The sequence below is a fragment of the Anas platyrhynchos genome, chromosome 8 (genome assembly GCF_047663525.1).
Source record: "Anas platyrhynchos isolate ZD024472 breed Pekin duck chromosome 8, IASCAAS_PekinDuck_T2T, whole genome shotgun sequence".
Taxonomy (NCBI): Eukaryota; Metazoa; Chordata; class Aves; order Anseriformes; family Anatidae; genus Anas; species Anas platyrhynchos.
In genome coordinates this window covers 37,413,623-37,436,169 of record NC_092594.1, presented here as the reverse complement: position 1 = coordinate 37,436,169, position 22,547 = coordinate 37,413,623, and the positions used below count along the sequence as shown (strand labels likewise).

The following is a 22,547-nucleotide window of genomic DNA, read 5'->3' as shown; positions in this document are numbered from 1 at the left end:
CCACTTCAATAACGTGGGAAAGTCTCTTCATTTCCAAGCAACTTTTCCATCCTATGATTTTTTTTGCTTTTTCTCCCACAAACCGGCACCCAAACACCCTATTCTCTAGCCAAGCATCTAAAAGACCTTGTTCCTTGATAAAACCACTGCAGATTTTTTGTTGCCCACGGGGACAACAGAAGAAGGCAACATCCCACTCCTTCCTCGGCCTCAGGTCACTGCAAGTACAGCTCTGAGTTATTTGTAACTGATACCAAATCTTGCATGGCTCCAAAAGTCAATACTGAGCACTACAAAAGGAGCTGCAGGACTTCTGCAGCCCATTTTATCTCTCACTAACTTTTTCCTGCTCTACCTTATTTTCTTAAGTCACAGCTTTTCTTTTTTTTTTTTGCTTTTTTTTTTTCTTTCTTTTTTTTTTCCTACTCCTCCCTCCCTTCTCCTTCCTTCTAACATTTAATTTGTCTTATGTGACTCAAGTAAGCCTTTCTTCTGGTGACCTAATATTTTAACCTTAAGCATGATGAAAAACAGACTTCACAAATCTGACACTTGAATTAAAAGTGAAACACATGCCTCAGCAGAAGTTAATTAAAAATAATACATATAATGTTCGCTTGTTTAAACTATTATTTGACCAAAAATTTGCACCCATCAATAACTACTACAGTCCCCGATCAATGCAAAAAATAAGAGTAACCACCGTAAGCACAAGCTCACTGCAAAAATTAGCTATTTTACTTCTCCTTTTATTTAAGAAAAGTTTATAAAGACTCTGTTGAAGCTGCTGAGCTTTGCCCAGAGGGATGTCGGGGCACACACAGTGCGTGCTGGCCCACGTGGGCCTGGCACGGGCACGTACAGCACACTGGTACCAAATTCATGAGCCCAGTACCTGCTCAGCTCTTTGCACTGTTGGATGCTCCACTCCAAAGTCAGATATGAGTTGTAGATTACTGATTTTACAGGCATGTAGCTTTGTTCCTTTGAAAATGGGAAGTCCAGCCCTGATATTCACAAATGTGGTCCCCTTTGGTGGGACGGAGGAGAGGCTGGGCACTGCAAAGGAAGGGCAGTGGATGGAGAGCAACTACATGGAAAAGGGTGACCTGAAATCCCAGACTCCTTTAAAAAAAATGAGAGGAAAACACATTTTTCTGAAGGGCTTTCCTCGGAGTTATGTCGAGGTACAAATGCAGCGTTTTTCTCTGCTGACGAGCAGTCTGGGGGTTGCTGGGTTTATGAGCAAAATGCTCATACTTCAGCTGGGGGTAGCTGGTAAGTCCAAAACCATTTTAAGCAGTTAGTCTTATTGAAATAGTTGGTCAAGTTTAACAACTGTGAAAACATTCAAAGTTCACATAACTTGCAGGTCTATCATAAATTCTGCTACTGACAGACACACATAAATAGAGGCTGCTCAGCTGGGAATAGCCAGTCTGCTTTAAAGGGCACCACGAGTTATATTAAACTGAGAATGTCTTGTGAAAAAGATTGCTTTTGAGATAAGAAGCTCATTCTTAACACAACAAACATGAGTGAAAATATGCTTCGGTGAAAAGTAAGATCTGCCCGTCCACTCCCCAACGGTAACAGGATAAGGCAGAGGGAACTTGTTTGTTTTCTTTAAAAGCATTATGCCTCGCTACGTAAGCTGCACAGAGCAGCGTGAAGCAACCACACTTCAGACACTGGGCTCGGGACCAGCAGATTCATATTTCAGCTAGCCTTGAGAAAGGCGCCTAGCCTAAATTATGAAAAGCCTGATTTGAAGGAAGCGCTGCATAAAAATGGCAGCTTTCTACTCAGAAACGGACCAGATCCCTCCTAAAACTTCTGTTTGTAGGACAAGAAGCAGTCACTGTCATTTTCTCCTGATAACCCCAAAAGAGAGAACACGTTGCAACCATTCTATTTTCTGGCAGCAGCACTGAAACAAGCAAATTCTCACCTCCCTTACTTGTTCTTTTTTTTCTTTTTTTTTGTCTCATCATAGTAAATCAAGAAGGAAAAATGGCAGGTTTTGCAAGGCCAAACAGAAACACTACAAGCTTCAGATGTTTCTCCAAGCAACCCAAAGAAAAGCCCAGCTTGTTTGCAGTAAGGTGTTTCTACAAAACATGTAAGATAATGCCATTTTGCAGTTCATTTGCAGCCAATGGCTGGTATTCAAGGTGGAAAAAAAATATATACCCTTTCCTGCCCTCCACACCAGCGCCATGTTTCTTCTGATTCACGTGGAGAAAAAGGAAAAGTTACACATTTTTCTGGACTGGTTGTCCAAGTTTTCAAGATATGCAATGAGATGACAGTTACCAGCAAATAAAACTATCCCAAAGGTTTTACTTGGTTTTATTTTATTATCCCAGTGTGTCAGCAACTAAAAATACTAATTTGACTGAGTTCTGCATTAGAAGTAATTAGGCTAACCTGCCAGAGTGAATGGATCACAAATCTCTAAGACAATTTTCATCAGTTATTTGTGTGCTTGGACGTGGAGCATGCTCAGGGTCCTTCCAGCATCCACGTTGCAGAGTGGTGTCTGCCAGCTTTCCTACCTGCTTCCAGCCTCAGCATGGCCTGGCTGAACAGCGTGACACAACATTTCAGCTGTAACTCTGAAATTAATTGGTATTGATAAGGTTATATGTATGTTATGAATTATATCAATGCATTCCCTCACTGGAAAAATATTATTTAAGATAAAAGTAGCTCAGAGAATTGTTTCTAGAGCCTTGCTTTAATAAAGTCTGTCCTGGCATACTTTTACAGTTGTACTTTATCAAATCTAAAAGCTGGTTTTTATCTTTGAGTAGGTGAAATGCTGGTTTGTATCAATACTAACTCTTATCATGGTGTGGTAATACAAAACACGCATTTCACAACTGCGTAAGAAATTAAGTGAGGATTAAGCCAAACATCATTTAAAAAGCCATGCACACATACAATCCATGCAGCAAAGTGATTTACGGATAGCACATGTGAGATGGAAATCTAAGGAAACACCAGTATTTGTACACTCTTGCTCCTTTTATCCAGCCAAGGAGCTTAATTTCACAAAGACCATGACTGTCTATTTTGTCCCATAAAAGCGCCTGACATGCCAAGGATGGTGTAACATTCCTGTGTTACTCACACTGAGGAAAAATATGGAGCAGGTCCACAGACATCCATGGGGTTGCTCTGGGCTTATCCCCACAAGCTGAAACCAGAATCCGAAACAGTGGCAGCTCCTGATGCCAGCTACAGCCTCAAACCCAGCTCCCAGTGCAAGCAAACATCCTCCAGATCATTCCTCCACATTTAGCATTGCTAAAATTATATTTTCTCTCATTATCTTTTGCTCATTTCAAATCTGCAAAAGACTACACTCGCTGAAGACCAAATCCTCACCTGCTGGTTGTGCCCAGGTTAATTTGTATCCGTTGAGGAGGAAAAATTGACACCGCCAAATCTTAAATAAATGCTAAAAATTGCCATGAGAAGCAGAAGTCATCAAGATTTCTACAACTAGCTTACATGCAGGTAGTGAAGAAAAGGGCTTTGCCATGCTTTTAGTGCTTCAAGATTACAGGATTCTTCGATAATTCCTATCTCCCTTTCACACAGTGGAAATGGTGGAATAACAGTGCAGAGAAAATGCAAAAGTGATCTACATACCACAGCCTTATCACATAAATACAACAAAACAACTCCTATTCCAAAAGTAACTACAGGAAATGTTAGATAGCAGCTACTAAAATCTGATCTTTTAAACATTCGCAGGTCAAGAGAGATTGAATCTAAGGCAACTTTTCCATGATCTTTTCATGGCTGTTGACTTAACAAACCTCCTGAAAGCTCTGGCACTGCTGATACCCACACACGTCATGGAAAGACCCCAGTGACTCCGCGTCTGCTAGCCCTATGCCGTCCAAGACAAAACAGTGCAATGACTGAAACGAAGCCCAAACAAGAGCGGATTTGAGGCGGTAACAGAGCTGGTGGCAGCTCCCAGGGGTTTGTGGAAAGGAGACCTCTCAGACGGGCTTTGGCAAAGTCAAGAGTTGACTTGTAAAGATAACAACGTTTGTATATTTAGAATCTTATAAAGGCATTCGACTTCACACAGCACAAACCTGTGCAGAAGTTAAACACATAAAATCAATGTGATGCTTATTTTTTTGCAGGGATGTGTTCCAGTTAAGTCAAAAGAAAGACCTGAAACATAAGTGAGCGAGGGGAAAAACTAACTACAGCTGCCATCACCCAGGCTGGGTAGGTGGAGGGCTGCACCAGTCTCTTCTCACCTCTAAAACCCCCGAATCTCTAAACTAGCTGTGAACCCGGGAAGGGGATCGCCTTGCTAAGCGCTCTTGGTGCTAACTGCCGGGCAGCACTGTGGCAAAAGAATGTCTCCATTGATCTCGAGCAAAATCATGACTGAGAGAAAATGTATTTATTTTAAGTACATTTACTGACATAAGACATTTGCCTGGAAAGCCACAGCAGGGTAACGTTTGCCATTAATTTTTGCTTAACATGGATCGTTGTGGGCTCAAGCATCAATAACAGCATCCAATTAAGAACAGGTCAGATAGCTGCTTTCCTTCCCCACGGAGGTAGCCACACACATATTTTCCTGTTAACAAGATCAATAAACTTGACGCTTTCTGAAATCGATGATTAACTCCTTTTACAGTATTTGAACTTGCCCAGGGTTACTGCTTTGAACAGCCAAGGCTCAAGTGTCGTGCATGTTTTTAATTATCAGGATAAATAATGTAACACCTTATAATCTTCTTCCTTGCACTTAATGATTTTGTGATGAAGGAACACAAATTGCGACCAGGTAGGTAACTACATGCAAGTGGGTTGTGCAGTGACGTTATCTTTATAGGAAAACTTCTGAAGGTTTTATACCGCGTGGCAGTAGTGAGAGCAGCTTGGGTCAATACAGATTTATTCCCATTTTTAATGTTTTTACTAGACTGAATAAACACATGCCCTAAGACTGAAACCACTGGTTCTCCTGAAGGCTGTGGAAGCCCTGGGTGAATTCTTAGGCTGACTGCAGGAGATCAACAGGTCCCTGCAGCAATGCATGGCACTGCGAGCTCGGAGTGGGCATGGCTCCCTCAGGCCTCACGCGGGGCTTCACCGCCCCTTTGTCACGGGGCTCGTGGTCACAGTGCTCATGACACTGACTGATTACAGCATGCCATCTGATGGCACCAGGCTGCCCTTCTAAACCACTCATCCATCCTGATTTTCATGTGGCCTTCACCAGAGAAGCCTGTTTTAGCATGGCTGCTCCTGATGCTCACTCCCAGGGACAGGCCCGCTGGGCCAGCCCCAGGGAGGCAGGACACCATTCCCAGTGGAAGGAGCAGCACTCCATAATCACTGAGAGATCTGTGAAATTAGAAGATTTAGACACACTGGGGAAGAGAATTTTGCAGCTGGCCCACTCACAGCTGGGGCAGTGATATGGAGGGGTGGGCAGTGAGTGGGCCACCGTGAAGCCCCAGGGCCCAGTCCTGGGTTTTTGTGGCTCCCATCGAACCCCTGCAAAAGGCACAGCCCTAGTCTCAGTTCGTCATGTCACGGAGGGCTCAGGGAAAATGTCCACTTTGTTAAGTGAAAAGGCAAAGGTGCTGAGTCCTTCTGAAGGGGGAGCCGACATGAAAGGCGCAGGAAGACCGGGTCACATATGGAGATGACTTGTCATGTGGATGAAAGAGAGCCTGGGACAGGAGACAAATCCATCAGGCAGAGGCCACAAATGGTTTTTATGCTGCTCCTTTCCCTTCCAGTACCCAAGTTTTGTCTGTAATACTCTAAGTTATTAATATCATTATTTGTTCTCTTGAATAATTGCTACCACAAGCAACTGGAGCTTTCATCACCCTAATGGTTTCAATGCTTCACCTGAATTCAGTTTTCAGCCTGCTGGTAGTGAGGTTGGCAGCCAGCAGATAAAACAAAAAGCTGCACAAAGGTTTGCCTAGCACTGAGCCACTGCATGCCAGCAAGATCTGATGAACCTCCAGCAGATCCCCCATTGCTCCACATCAGTGCTGACTGAAAATGGCAGAACAGGATTTGTTTAAGGAATATTAATGACAGCTGGGCACTAAAGGAAAAGAAGAATGAAACGAGAAAGAGATTGAGATTTGCCCACTGAGATTTCACTACCTGGTTTTTGCAGGATATTTTATTACAACCACAGAAGTATTATAAGCCTTTAAACAGGATTTCCCTTATAATTAAAGGCCTTACAGCATAGGAGAATCTCACCGTACCTTGGGGACAACCCCTGACATTAACTGGTTTCTGAAAAGTCTGACTACTTCTTTATTTTACCCCTTACACCTGACTAAATCCCACAGCCACACAAATGGCCATATGCCCAGGGAAGTGCCCGAAGAACATTTAGCCACCAGAAAGAGCTCCATCTTAACATACGACCCTCTCTCCCCAGAACAGCAATACCCAGCTCTATTTTAGCAGCTCTTAGATGAAAAGCCATTGGAGACCAGACTGGGCTGTACATATACACAAAGAAAACAACAGAAAAATAATCTCTGCCAGAAACTTGTGGGTATCGCATTGTCTGAATACAACACAAATCTGGTCTACTCACATGCCAATCACAGAGACCCTCCAAGACATCAAAATAAAATTTTATTTGCTCTTTTTGAGGTCAAGACATGCACTCAGGACAAGGCCTTCCCAAAAAATAACAAAATTTAAAAAGCAGCACAAAGATAGGCTCTGTTCAGCTAGTACTGTAACCTGACACAGATCAGGAGGGTGAAATGCATTGTTACTGTACTACGGTCAGATCTTACCTCCCAGCCTTTAGGCTCAAAGAAATCTTTATAAGGCATTTAAATCACCCCTATAATTATAGCTAAGAGATACTTTTTTTTTTTTTTTTTGGAGGAGAATCTTAGATAGAAAAAAACATCATGTTCTGAAAACTGGAATGTTTCATAAAACACAGTGGTTTGGATGCCATTGCCGCTGCAATCCTTTAGCAGCTCCAGAAGGGTTTCTGGGCTAGAGGAAACTTGGCCTCAAAATCGCTGTTATTGGGGAAGACCACAAGGGAGACGGGGAAACCAGGTTATGTCTGTGCTGTAAGGCACAGCCCGGGCCTTCCTCCTCTCCAGCAAGCACGTGCTAGGCTGGGGGCTGTGCACTGCTCATTCCCTGAGAAAAATGCCTAATGGTCTCCGCTTCATTTCGACACGGAATGAAAACAGATACTGAAAACTCAAGGTTTTTAATCAAATGCAATTCCTTTTTACCAGCCAGCCTTGGCTGCAGCCCTAACACGGAGCTCAGCAGCATGGGTCACCCGTCCTGGGGTGCATTGAACCAGGCATGTTCTGGCAGGGAGCACGGTGGGAAAAAGGCCCCCGTGGGACATTAAGGATCTATAGCATAAACAGGAACAATACTTGGCCGCTCTGACTGTGTGGTTTAACTCACAAGACTCGGTTTATTAGCAGACTTAGTCCAACACCGATTGCTAACTGCATAATGATCGCATTTTTTTGCAACAATTAAAGACTATCTCCACAAATATGGTATCCCGAAGGCTGCAGGAGATAATCAGGGTGAGGAATGCAACTTCTCAGCTTTTCCTGATTTTTTTTTCCATTCTGTTGCCATATAGAAGAAAAAATCTTCAATATGATGCTCACTTTGCTTTCTTTAAAGCAAATCAGGAAAATAAGCTGTGCTGTACTGTAACTCCGGGTCAAATTATATAATTACAGGATTTCCTTAAGTGTTTGTCTAAGCCAATTTTTCTAATGATTCACTGAAACGCCTTAAAGAGAGGAGAATCTGTCCTCTCCTGCTCTTCACGTATCAGCCCTTTAAGGTTTCTGCATGGGATTTGAAATGTTCCTAAATCCAGTGTTAAAAGACCAGAAGGTATCTGAGCCTAGTTCAGAATGACAGCCTAAATTCCCCTTTTGGTGCTACCTTCAGCACTTATTGAACACAGTCAAACAAACTCAGTGCAACAGGACTAACGCAGCATGGCTAATTGAACACGCTAAATATAAAAGGCACAAGACTGAGCCAGTATTTCCAAAATGCTGGAAGCCAAGCATTTCCAAGACAAGATGCTGGGCTCAGCATTTCAGCTCCCCAGGTCTGCTGGACTCCTGCTACAAACCCTGTGTGCAACACCCAGGGTTATCGGTTGTGGGTGACCAGGTCGTATTAAAGCTTTGTAGAAATAAAAGTACAAGCACTCTTCAAATATTACCTGCAGCGTTCCACAAAGGCCATTTCTGTATCAAACATTTATTTGCATATGTAGTTGCTACGGGTGATAATGTGCAGAAAGAAAACAAATACATTTCTTAACAGCACATTGTCTTTTCCTACGTATTACAAAAATGGATTAGGCAACTCTGGCTCCCGATGTCCAAGTCATAATGTGTTTTACTCCCTCCTCTCTGCCTACTTAAAAAAATATTGACATCAGTGTGATTAATTTGTTTTCAGATAATACAACTATGTCTCCGTATTGTGTCATACCTTTCCTTCAGACCACATGAAGACAGGAGGGCTTTCTGTTTGCACTACAGGACAGATAACAGTGGAACACTTTAGTTAAAATATGTAAAAATATTTATCAGGTACCCTTTCAAAATGAAAAGCACTTTCTAAGGTAAATCTCATTCCAAACTCCAGGCCGGTTTCTTTTCTGCAGATTTACCATAGCATAACAAAACACAATTTCACCCACTTCATTGCTAAGAGCTGGGGTAAGAGCTCTGCAGCAGAGACCCCAAATTTTTGCAGCATTGCTTGCATGAAAGCCCATGAATGATGCACAGGCACAGCAGACAACAATAATCCATTAGCATGGGTATCGGTCTGGGCCTTCAGAGACAGAGCTGAATTCTCTGTTTCGTTACAGGTTGTATGTGCAATGTCTTGAGCAAAAACCCAAGGGTGTCAGAGCCAGACAAGGTGACCAGCATGACTTCAGCTGCATCTGAGCTAGCATAAAACAGCTGCAGCGAAGGCGACTGAAGCACACCTTTAATCTCACTCTGGCTCAGTTTCCCATATGTGGTCTGGGAGATAAGAGAAGGTAAAGAGGCAAAGGAGCCTGGGATTCTCAGATAACGTGTATATTTAGCCGTGTAAGTACCTTGAAGTAGATAAAATGCACTACAACACTGGCTATGACCAATTCATTAATACCAGACATAAATATGGCATCCTAAATCCAGTGCTACGTTTACCCAGAGGCTTCCATGGACGTGTGCTTGCTCAGGGAAGCACGAGAGCGTGCTCCCTCCTGAACCACACACCTGGAGGCATCAGCTTTCACCTGATGCCACAGAAATATTGCCAAAAAAATCACAGAGGAATAGCCAGGACAAGGGGGAAGGTGAGACGGTGGCAGAACAGATAAGCATGCACCAGATCAAAGACACAGTGAAGAGCACAAGTCCAGCTCTCCCTGGAAACATTTCATTTCCATGACTGGCACGCTCGCAGCAGCTAATCTGACTCTCAGACCCTGGCAAGACCACGAGAGTATTATTTTCACTCGAATGAAGTAATGCAACGGAACATAACGTGGTTTCTGTCAGCGTCAGCCACTCCGACTTCATCTTCATGCTGCATGACTTTTTTGCACAAATATATTTACGTTGGCCTCCCCGTACAATATCCCACCTGAGTTAGCATCTCAGATGCCCCGTGGTGAAGGAAATGCATGCAGCTCCTCCACCTGCAGCCTGCGGCAAGCCTGGGTGCCCAGCCTGCAGAGCCCAGGGGTGCTGGATGCTGCGGGCAGCAGCAGGGGGTCGGTAGCAGCTCCTGGTGAATCCACTCTTGCCTCTGTATAGGTATTTTTTCCTTCCATAAAACTTAGCTTCTCTGGTCCAAGGGGAGAAGTCCCTCTGAAATCCTCAATCAAACGCAGTTGGCCAAGCTTCCCCTGGATGCCGGCCAGTGGTTATGCGTTTTCTCGTAGCAGAGAACCATGCTGACATCCAGGCACACGGAGCCACTGTATAAAAGATCTGTTTTACTAAAAAACCCAGATGTGTTTCACTTAAAGAAAAAAAAAAAATCTTAATCATCGAAAAAGAGGATGGGAGAATCCTGCGGGGTTTGTGGTTTCACAAGCCTCGCAAGCAATTTCTGGGAATCACAAACCCCATTTGATTTTATGAATCAAATGCCCCTTAAAATTACAGCCCTCTCCTCTCCTCTTTTCCTCCTTTCCTCATTCCCGGTGGTTAAATAAAGAGCAAAACAATACCATATATTTAGTTTATATAGAGAGAAGGCTCGGTTGGGAATCAGAGGGCTGTTCAAGAGCATTACCGACACCAGGACCGTGTGTGCTCCCCACGGGGGGTGCCAGCCCATGGCACACATGTCCACACCGATTTACATTCGTGCTATTCTCTCTCTGCCATGCAAGAGGATCAAGAGTCTCTCTGCCACAAATAGAGCAGTAATATTGATGAACTAGACTTTTTTTCCTTTAACATCTATGTTTCCTTTAATACAATGGTGTTTAACATCTACCACCACGTCTTGTGAACTCACAGAAGGCTTCTCAGAGGTGCCTTGCCATTCTTCTGAGGTTTCCAATGTAAAAAAGCCAGAAGTCTGCCTTGCCGAGTGACACATTTCTCCTGCAGGTTAAGCCTTTTCAAGACGTGTTCGCAAAGCAATAGATTCTGTGTGGGTTTGGTACGCCTTCAACAGAGAACTGACATTTTCCTGACCTCTTCCCACCGGACTACACTCCAGCAGGGTTTGTCTAGCTCATTTTTAGATTGGACCATGTAAAAAGACAATTTGTTTTCTCTCCCATTATGGCAGTTCTTGAACAGAGTGCAGGTGAGCTGCCTCTCCTCCAATTCAGTGACTTGCACCCTGGGTTTTTCCTGGAGTGAGTGAGTGAAGTTCTGGGCAGGCACAGAGCAGCTCTCCAGGCAGTGGAAACAATACAGATGGAGGAAAAAAAGACGATATTAATCATGGAAAAGACCGGGCACACAACCATTTTCCAGGCTGAGGTACCTCTATTGTTAACAGCAAATTATCTTGTCTCCTGGAACATGCTGTGCTCTCACCTCAGCCCTTGCTGTCCCCTATCTCTGTAACCAGAGAGACCTGAGATTGATGTGCAGACTTCTGTGTCCTTAAAGGACCAAACCTTGCTGTGGACAATGAATAAAAAGTGAGTTTCAAAGTGCATCATTTTGAAGCATCAGAACTTCAAAAATAAAGGAAAAATAAAGGGCTAAATTGGTTGTTGGTGGCCTTTTGCACCAAAAGCCTGCAGGACCTGCCTTATCTGCCAGATGAGACGCCCCTGACTCCTGCCTGCTGCGGAGGTGCCCTTGACACCATCCACTTCATGGAAACTATTTCAGCAGCCCAAGAGCTGGAGCCGGCGCAGCCGCCCAGCTCCCGGGCACGCATCCGGACTGCGGACAGCGGCGTTCGCACTCTCCCCACAGCTCCCCGGGCTGCTTGTAGCTGGCCCTGTATCTGTAGCACCTTCCGGCAAAACAAAGATAAATAATGATGCATTTATAAAGCAGGAGTGAGGGGTTTGGGGGGGGGGGGGGGAAAGCATCATCATCTTTAAACTGTGCTCCACACGTTGAGCAGCAGAGCCTGCCGATGGAATGCAGCTCCCGGCCTTGCAGATAAGGGCTTTAAAGCTGACCTTTGCCAAACACGGGAGAGTTAAAGGAAGGACATTCAGGTCAGCCAGTGCTTTGCACCAGGGCAGTACCTCGCTTTAGTCATTCCCTTATACTGCTGCTGGAGTTTCCTCCGTTCGCTTCAGACTGATTTGCAAATCAGACATTTGGCTGTAGCTAACCATAACAGTGCTAAAGGAAAGCAGAAAGAAGAAGGATATAACGCACACATGAATTATGATGTTATCTAGCATTGCCTGTCTTCTTTTACAGAAGTTATCCATTTAACCTTTTTATTTTTAAGCTACGGTTGGACCATCTATTTTTCTGCCATCACATCAGCGCAGAACTCGGCACCTATAAATTATATGAAGAAAAGTGCTGAGCATATGGATTTTTTTAAAAACATGATCCTCAAATTAAATCCTTAAATGAACAGAACCTTCCACTTATGGTAGATTAATAAAGACAGCATGGGAAAAGCACGCCCACTGAGAAAGGCAGCTACTTGCCATCGATTTGGTTGATTGTGTTATTTATCACAGGAGAAGAAACTCATGCTGATAAGGCACAAATATCACCAAAGTATGAGTTTTCATTTACACAACATGTTTTAAGGAGTTTTTCCTATTTAAGCACTGTAAAATAAAATGATATGGCCCTAGGATGACATAGAGTAAGTGCCATTGGTTCAGCCAACACCAGTGGTCAGCCTTCAAAGGAGAGGGAGAGAGGTCTAAGCTCCCCTCAACACATTCTGGGGTCTGAAATCAACTGAACCCATGCATCCTCAGTCAGTTTATCCAAAACACCAGAATTAGTGCTTTAACTCTTGAAAAAAGAGGGCAGGAAGATATTTTATGATGCAGCTTCCAGGACTATCCCCTCCAATGTTTTCCCTTTGGCCTCCGATGAGTCTAACACGAAGGGAAGGGAGGACAGCCACGTACGTGCATCTACCACTCTGGAACTTGAACGCTGAGGTTGGCATGGATGGGGGCAGTTTTCACAGGTAAACGTAGATGTTTCTCATGACTGTATCTATTGTTCATCTACTAGCAATGAGGAGTCCGAAAATGGCATCAAGACTATGAAAGAGCATCACAGTCCAAGGGCTGATGCCTTCAAAGGATCGATCGTACATAGATCAGACTCCAAGTTCGCTTCATATCTGAAGAAATTCACAATCAAAATGCCAAAGGTATTAACCTCTAGGACAAGAAAATTTACCAAAGCTGTATTAAATGCTCTGCTCCCCTACTATGAAGAGTACTGCTGCCTTTAAACAGTTCTTCAAACACTTGTGACATTTACCTGCATAATATGGAATAACTGTAGGCACTTCCACCAAATTTTCATTAATTTCATAGCTAATAATTTGTTTGCTAGTTTGCACGAGGAGAAGACTATGCGTGAAGAGCCATACAATTCTCAAGATATTTTAGCCCTGAAAGATGAGCAAACAGTGAGGCACAGAGTCTGAGGCAGTTCTCCCCTGCACCCCCCGACACGTCATTTCTCTCGGCAGTTCAGCCCAGTGCAGCTGGAGCTCGCCAGCCGCTGCAATCCATAAGGCTGCTGCACTCATGCCACTGGCAGCAGATATGAACCAGGTTCAGGACAATGCACACTGACGTTTTTTTACTCTAATTTAGCACGACTTCCAAGTTTATCATTTCTCTCTCGTAAGATTCTTCCTGATTCTCTTATTTCACAGATTAAATCTGGTTAGCTTCTCCAGGAATGTAAATGTTCCCCATTCAGTAAAACAGAGATGCCTGTGCACATTTCTTTGCATACGTTACCTTCCAATGTTTAATACAATGCAGCCTCTCATTAGACAGACCCACAGCCTCCCAGGGTAATGAAGTGCGATTAAATATCTTTCTTGGCTACAAATTTAAAAGGCACAATTTTGAAGTCAACTACTGCAGAGGAAGTCTCACTTTATTTTCACCTTTTCACATCTTTGTTTGTGCGCATGTATAACAATGGGCAGGGCATGCTGAAAGCAAAATGAAGATCTTGCATTAAATCACTTTAGAGCCAATTTCATCTTTGATATGGAGCATATGGGGAAAAAAAAAAACAGTTTGTTTTTTTCCTTGTGGTCTGGATGATGTTGTGCAGACATTGCCCCAGAGCTCGGTCTGACTCTCACTGAATTAGTGGGACCATTTGCTGTCACTTCTCCATAACTGGGTGAAGCTGTTAGCTAGTTAAGATGTAGTCATTTGGGAGGGGGCAGGGGGGAGAAGGGATAAATTGCCAGAAAGAGAAATGGGAAGAAAGTTCCCAAATCAATTTTGTTTCAAAAAAAAGCAAGGCAATCCTCAGTGGGCCAGACAGGGAAATTCCAGCACAGCTCCCTGCTTTCTCTGCTCACACTGCTATCCTGTGAGCTTCTGACAGCTTGGGACATACTGCCTAATGGTGCAAATTTTAGAAACCCCAAACTAGGCAGAAGTAGACCCAAAATGCACACTTTCTCAGACTATTAGAAAAAGTCTCCAAACCAGAGCACAACAGCCTGCACTTTTTGCCTCACCATGAAGCTTTTCTCCCCAGAACACTGAAGTCACAAAAAGGAGTCTGAGACCAAGCAAAGAGCTTTCCTTCCTAAACCAAGTCAGTAACTTTGTTTCAGGTACCTTCAAAAGGAAAGACAAAAGCACGTTTTATGATGTTCCATTAGAGGGCATCCTAGCATGTCCTTTTGTGGTCAGATGCTTTCGCTAATTCATTTCCTCTGCAATACTTCGTGAACAATCTTCTGTAAAGACAGTCAGGCGCATTCACGTCCCGAAACTTTCACATCCCTTGTAATTGCAATTATAATTTCATATCATTTTTCTGTTGCTACTGTATTTTTCTTTTAACAGAGCAGCTTCCTCACTAGGACAGGTGGGTTTCTGTGTTGTTCCACATGTGTAAGGCATGAATGAGCTGGACGCGATCACAAAATTAATTTCAAACTTCAGAACAGCTGAAGATCAGACTCAAAAACAACGGGGGACTATAAAAGGTGAGCAAGTTGGTTCATCTGTATTGAAACTAGAGACTGATATGTTCTCAAAGCCTACCACAGACAGAAGCCCAACTGCCAAATACGAGGTGGCAATTGCTCAGCAGCATGGACCCTGCAGAAGGAGCAGATCCTGAGCTCCAGGTCAGGGGGAAGCTGCTGTAAAAACAACCACTACTCAAACCCAGGTACCTGATCTTTAAAATCTCAGTTTTATGACTGTTTACTACCATGGATACAGAGAGGCACAAATCCAGTTTATGACCACTAGTTCCATTAAATTAGTAAGAATCCCGTAGGTACTGAAATTTACTTATAGCGACAAAGATTTTTTGGACTGGGCCATGACAAGTATGAAGATCAGTTTTTACTTATGTGGTATACTCTGTACACTGAGATGAGTTCAAAGGCTGAAGGCATCAGGGGATCTAAAGGAAATAATATTGGAAATTAAGAAGTCTAGCTTAAGAAATAGGAGTTGACATGATAACATGAAAATTTATCTATGAGACAGATAATTCAGTTACAATAAATTACTATCCTATCTGACTTAAAGCGGAATGCAAAAGTGCTTCTGTCACACAAAATGAAAAATGAACTTCTGACTGATGAAACACAAGATTAATGAATCAATATAAGAGACATGAAACAACTTACGATGATCCTGGACTTGCTGTTGGTGGGGGACCTGGAAAAGTGACAGAAGAAAAACGGTGTGATGAGTTATGGCGAGGTAACAAGCAGTAAGCTTTTGTAAACCTTTAAAAGATAAAAGTAACAGTCTGTCATGTTGGATGTGGTTTATGTAGTTTAAGAGGCAAGTCTCAGTTTCTCGGTACCAAAGACAAGACTGTATCCTGTAGCAGTGATTGTCTGCAAAATGCCATAGATAAGGGCAATAAACAGGTGAAGGACAGATCCTGAAATTCAGCTGAGTTTGGGGCCATAACAAAAAAGGTTATAGCAAACCACAGGAGGCTTATACAAAAGCATGTTGTGACTATAGCTGGCAGAAAACAGCGTCATTTCTCCCTATCAATCTTCATTATTTTTCAGGGTATTCATCCTTGGCCTGATTCAGATGCATTGATCAAATTTCCTCTGACCTCTGCGGGCTTTGGCTGACAGCATTTCACTGTTGCTGCCCTCGGCGTTTATATTTTGGCAAATACTCGACAGGCTGAGCTCGTGTTCACCAGCACACAGCAAACTGAAGAGTCAGCTGCAGCAGTTCATACTAACGAGCCTTTGCTCTAGAAACTGAATTGTACGATTAAATTTTGCTCCAGTCAGTAAAATATGAAAAATACCCAGTGTTTTCTAGAGGAATGTCTATAAAAGCATCATTGTTCAGATAAAAATCTCCTAAATTTCAGATACAAGCTAAAGGACATCTGCCTTACGAGAACATCTAATGATTAATTTCTTACGATAATTTAGAAAATCTGGGACACTAACAACAAAAAACTCTGAAATGTGCTGAATAAATCATTCATTTTGTGTTGCTGTGAGGACTGACCAGGACTCCATGCAAACACCCTCATCTGAGCCAAGCATTTCACCCTGAATGTGGAGGTGGAAGAGAAGATGCAGAAAACCCCTTTCTGTTTTGGAAACTTCATGGTTTTAGGATCATCCATGAAGGCAATCATCTCATTATAAATTTTGAAGAAAAAGTGCTTATTTTATCTGAAAGGTATATGTATCATTAACGTGCCTCTGACCTATGCTGCATTTAACATTTCCATTCCAACTCCATCTTTTTCAAGCTGAAATTTCTCACTTACTAGAGAAAAAGGAGGTCACTCAGGCACTTGAGAATAGAAGTTTTTCTTGTCTGTTCTGAATCCACCCAGGTAGCATATTAATGAACAGCGCTCTTTAGTGGTCCCTGTGTTTCAGTCCTGCTTCCATCAGGCTTTTATGTATTAAAAGCCACCATTTCAGCTGGCAACACGGGCATCTCAGCTGAGCACAGAGCAAACAGGCAGAAGGGATAAACTGCCAGAAATAGGCTGAAACAGGCTGATACCACTACATCAGCGCACTCATTTTCAGTGGGTAAACACACTTTTCTTAAGTGTTTCCTGCACTGTTTTTCTAAACAACAGTTTGAACAGCTTAATAGGAGAAAACCTACCAAATTTGACAAAGAGCACGCCGGTGGTAGAAACAGTCTTTCTGCCATTAGTTGCGACGCACTGGAAGTAGCCGGTGTCTGTAGTGTCAAGGTTCCTTATTCGCAGGCGAGACCCATAGCTTGTGGCACGGAAGGAGATCCTGCGGGGCTCCTGGACAACCGGCGCGTCGTTCTTCAGCCAGCGAACCGTGGGAGGAGGATTGCCGGAGACTTTACAGTGCAGCTCTGCCGTCTGGCCAAGGGTGGTAGTTATGTTGTTCATAGGCTCATCAAGCGTCAAGAAGTAATCTGTTTTGGGAAAAGAAAAAAGGGTGAATAAGGAATTCCTGCTCAGAAAATGTCATGTTAAAGTCATCTCATTCCTGTCTTTGAAAAGGAAACAAAAGAAGTGGCTATCATGTTTAGTAAAAAGCTCAAATACCTATTAATTGATGTCTCAGGGCCAGTGATAGGTTCCACATAGTTCTGCATGTTAATAAAAGGAACAAATTTTGCAATTTCCATTGGACTACAGTAATACTGTTTCTCTTCAAAGTTTCTTTTCCTTCTTATGCCCACGGATTTTCTCTACTTTCTCAGCATCATCCTATTTCACTGCATTCAGCGCAGAAAAAGGAGATAATGCTGCTTCTCTATCTCGTTTTTCCTTTTTGCTAACCAGTAAATGTGAAAAACATCCTTTGTAAATTCAGCTGCTCATTTTTATTGTCTCTGCCTTGGAGATCTGCCCCACTCGTGTTAGGATCCACAGAGTGTACCGATATATGGAATGAATCTCTCCAAAATGAAGGTCTCAGAGCCATTTTTAATTGACTTGCAGAGCAGTGTAGGCAGTATGTTGTGAATGATTTTGTAAGCACCAACTGCACAGATGAACGAATCAGGATCATATCTAGGAGATGAAGGCTTTCTTTCTTACTCAGTCTTTTCCCTGCTAAGAGAACTAAAGTTTATCTTTAATCTGAAATAGGTCTCATGATAGGTGCAAGCAGAAGATCAAGAATTCTTTCATTTTGTTACGATGGGGAATGTTAAATGAAACTTTCACAAAATTAATCTCTTCTAATCCATTCGTGAACATTGCCTTCTCCTGTCAAGTGCTATTTCATTCTGCACCGGTCAGGAAGAAGGCTATTTCTAGTTAACTGTATTCAGCATTTAATTAAATCCTTTAAAGGCAGAGAGCAAGATGGATTGGGTACGAGGAATGGAATACGCGGGCTTTCATCTCAGTGTCACAGGTTCAAATCTAACGGTGGTCATTAGTGGCCAAAAACCATTATCATCTGGTGGCTGTCTCAGCAGGGCAGCCAAGCAATGAGAAACCCAGAGACTGTACTCTGCTCCCGTGTTCTCTGAGCGAGCCTGGGAGGTCAAGAAAAGCCCATCAGCAAGGAAATCTGTGCTGTGCCGCTTACGCTGCGCCATGTTAAGGTACATCTACTGCAAGCTCCAGCAATAAGCCTGCCTGAAATTATGAAAAAGACCTCCAGCATGTAATAAAAACAGCTCAGCTAACTGACTTGCCTAACTAATCCACTTCCCTAATTAGTTATTTTAATCATGTCTTCGCCGGCTACTCCCTTCATTATGCTCTGCGAGTATCAGTATCTCTTCCCTTTGTGTTTAATCTACTCAGCATGTAAGTTCCTACCCTGTATTTACATAGCACTTTATACAACGCGTCCCTGATCTCATTTGGTCCCGAGGAGCTATTAGGATAAACATTAAGCACAAAGAAACTGCCCACACATTTTTCTTTCACTGATCAAGTAGTCTTTTAATGTGCAGGTATGAAACTGTGCAAAGTACTGCTGTTACCTCTGCTCCCGTGGATCTAGTTAGTTCAAACTGTGCATGGTGTAAAAAGAGCCAAGATCCAGCTGTCTGGTGAAGACAACTGGGTTCCACGTCTTTCACCTGGGCGTCAGGTTGGCTTTTTAGTTCCCCACGATCATTTCTGCATGCCTCACTGCAGGACTAGAAACGCTTGAGACTTGCATCTTAACCACCTCACTGGGAAGCATAATCTAAATCAGCACACGTATTTTTGGGTTCCCTCCACAATCTGTGTTTAATAAAATCACACTAATAGCACGGAGCTGGAGAACCACACTTAATTATCCAATGTAACATTTCTATACCACAGTCATTTATATAATTCCTGATAACATTTCAAAGAGAGTGGCTCAGACATCTACAATCTAATACAGACAGAAAACAGAATGGCCTCAGTCCTGTGATGGTCTTGCTGACAACCCACACGGTAAATATAGTATTTTAAAGGTCCTGTGGTATGCAGAGGAGGCAAATAAAGGAGTAAAGATGTAATGTAGGTTACCAAATGCAGGAGAAGGAATCTAAAGTACCAGTACTGACAGTGAGACCGCGAAAAATGGCTATTACAGCCCGAGTCATGGTGAAACTTCTCTGTAGGTACAAACAGAAACAACTTCTCAGTGTCTGGAGCTTCTGACTCTTCTTCAAGCACTCTCCACTTTCCTCTACAAACTACCACAGAAACACTAAAGTGAAAGGCATCTGCTAAATTCAGCTTAGCTTGGTTCTTAAATACCTACACTTTGCATCCAAATCTTAAATCTGATCACGCAGCAGACTGTAAGGCACCTGAGATGAGATTTAAACAGGGCAAGTCCCAAGCGGCTGGAATCATCATGAGAAGATTCTCACGGATAAAACATTTCTGTAATTGAAAATAAGCTGAAGGTCTAACGGTGCTTCCAAAAAATCCTGGAGTGTTACTGAGGCGTACCAGATTAGGAGCATTCCTCCCCTGGCACACAGGAAAGCCATCCATGGCTGCCCTTGCCTTGCACGGAGGAGTCAAAGAGAAGCCCAATTTTATTTTTAACACTTTTGTCTAACTCTCACCTACCAAAGCCCATCAAATCTCCAAAGCTACTGCTACCATCCTCTCCTTTTAGTAACACCCATGCAAAGAACATCGGAAATAATTCCTGCCTGCGTCCAGGTTTCTGTCCAGGCCGCTCCCCACCAGCCACTCGCTGGTGCCGTCAGCATTAACAACACCTCCTTCTGGGCCAGAAGAGGCCAAGAAAAACAGGGCTAAATCCACCTTTTGTGCTCTCAGCAGGAGGTGAGCACTGATGAAATGGGAAGAAGTTGCTGCTTGCACACGTGATGACGACACCGTGTCGCATGGCCGTGGCCTTACCTCGCGGCACGTTTTTTACCGTGCTTCACTCGACAGCCTCCCTGTCATCGAGGAGCTCCCCAGTTGACTCTCTCTGCCCTTAGAAACAGGATGGTTCTTACCTAGAAAATAATGACTGTGCTTCTGCGAACTAAATAGTCTAGTGGCAAGGGCCGTTGGAAAGTCTGAGTTTTAATGCTGGCTCTGAGCAGTCTTGGGTGAATCACTTCAGCTGTGATTTTTAGAAGAGCCGAAGGGAAGTAGACACCCAAAGCCAATCAAAGCTCACTTGGGATTTGTGCAACTAAGTCCTTTTAAAAACAGCCTTAAACCTTTTGGCTCAATTTCTCCAGCTATAAAGTGAGGATAATAATCCCTCTTACATCATGGGGAGGCTGTTATGTACATTAATGAGATAATGCTCGTAAAGCACTTTGAAGGTGAAAAGTGCTACGCTGGGATAAGCACTGTTATTATATTTTGAGTTAAATCTCAGGATTTCAAGAACATAACAAAAGCCAGTCCGTATTTTAGAGTCGCACTCTATAAAAACATTTCAGACACATTTTAATTTACAGAAATACAGGAGAATAGCCGGAAAAAGTTCTAAATAAAATTTAGCCCACCTATAATTTAATAATAGTCAAACTGATTTTTTTTTAATTTGTAAAAACAATTTACTGCTGGGCCTAGACCCTGAATGCCAAGTTTCAGCCCACAGAGATTTTTTTTTTTAATGGCTGAGTTATAAACCCTTGAAAAATGCTGACAGCCCCTTTACTATAGCAGCACTAGCGGGTGCCCTATAATGAACTTTTAAATGACTTGAGATAATATCTGGAAAGCCAAGCCTGAAATATATTTCTGGTTTTGAGCCGTTGCCAATGCAAACACAACACATCATAAGTCATCTTCATGATTCTAAGCGCATAAATTGGAGACACTGCATATAAAATCCAAATATTAGGTATCCTTCATGGCCAAACTCTTTGCTGGTTTGATGTTACAGAATAGCAACAGCTGTGCGAGGACGAAATGTACTGCGTTGCGTGTCTTGAAAGAAGAAAAGTGTGTGTATTTCCACAGCTACGTCTTGACATTGTTAAATAGGAGCCTGCCCAGTCGTAATAAATTCTTAAGTATTCTACTACTTTTAAGTGGAACCCAGGTGGCTTTCAAAATAAAAGCTCGTCCTCCCCGGCCAAGGAATGTTAATCTCCTCTGTGACCACATGGTTACTCTATCTTAAATTACCAAAGACACTTCTTAGAGCAGTAACACCCTCTTTGCTCAGAGGGGGACTTTGCTGGCCACAGGGCGAGGGTCTTTTCACAAGCACCGTGCACGCTAGGTGTTTCTGGATTCACTAGGTGTTTCAAGCACAACGGGGATGCAGGATTAGACCTTGAAATGATCATTTTATGAGAAGAATCCTTGTTTCATTTATCCTCTTCTTTGTGCCCTTCTGATCTTTCAGAATATTCGGAGCAGAGCTAAAATCAAAGTCTTCATTCAAGCCACGGCAGTTGTGGAACAGCTTTCATCCAGGTGCAGCAGGGGCCTGTGCACCCAGCGCCTTCCCACCGCGCTCACAGCGCACTTCTCAGCAAAGGAACGGCTCCAAACCTTCTCTGAAGCAAACCTACAGATGCAGGAACACCATTCCAGCTGCTGAACTAGAGAAAAAAGTTTAATTCTGGATCTGAAAGTTCAAATCTTCCTTGCTGTCTGAGTGGGCCGTTTGGACACCAGCCTTGCAGGGTGCTTGCCGGCCTTCTCCTTTTGCACCTAGGCCTAGTGGCTCAGCACTTTGCCATAACATATGGTGACAATAAAGAAACGCAAAGAGTCTCAATCATACCAATACATTCACTGATTGGTAACTTAAAGAGCAGATAATGTTTACCTCAAGCTCATCAGTGGGTCTGACAGAGCCTTTCTGATGTACTTTACCAGGTGGAAAGATGCATTTTCATTCACTCCGAGCCTTGAATGAGCCACGTTAGTCCAGCCTGATGCTACACTTGGAAGCATCCTGTCCTCACATTTATCAGTGCCACCATTGAGCTCAGACAGTTGGAAATTTTCCGTGTGGAATTGTTCTCTTTGGGGAAAGTCAACAACCCGGAGCCCACCCAGCCTGAATGCGCTGGATGGGTTTGTTGTTTGTTCCATATGTTCAATCGAGTTGGGTTTTAAGCTATTCCAGTTACGCTGAAGAAGGAACCAGCAGGATTTCTTACTGAAGTGTAGCCATAGATAGAGCACATATTTCTCAGTTGGAAAAAGGATTAACCATTGATTGCTTCATCTGCCCATAACTCACAAAGGGAGACAACTCCCGGCAGGTCCGATCTGTGGGCCCGATCAACAGACCCTTGTTATTAAAAGGGGCAAAAGGAAGACTCCCGGCTGGAATTTCACTTATTTAAAATGAATAAAAGTAAAGGAATGACAGTGGGAGGAAAGCGATACAGCACTCGACCCACGATTTGGCAACCCATATGAAGA

At 43.1% G+C, this 22,547-nt stretch overlaps 1 protein-coding gene across 9 annotated transcripts in view; it reads right to left on the bottom strand.

The window, feature by feature from the left end:
- ROR1 (receptor tyrosine kinase like orphan receptor 1) overlaps positions 1–22,547 on the bottom strand; it is a 150,999-nt gene that overhangs the window by 21,508 nt on the left and 106,944 nt on the right. For all 9 annotated transcript variants that reach the window (XM_027462710.3, XM_027462707.3, XM_021274713.4 and 6 more), the window contains 2 exons: positions 16,862–17,149; positions 15,379–15,409 (listed from right to left, as the gene is read on the bottom strand). In XM_027462710.3, the coding sequence (XP_027318511.3) occupies positions 15,379–15,409; positions 16,862–17,149 (319 nt within the window). The remainder of the gene's footprint in view (positions 1–15,378; positions 15,410–16,861; positions 17,150–22,547) is intronic.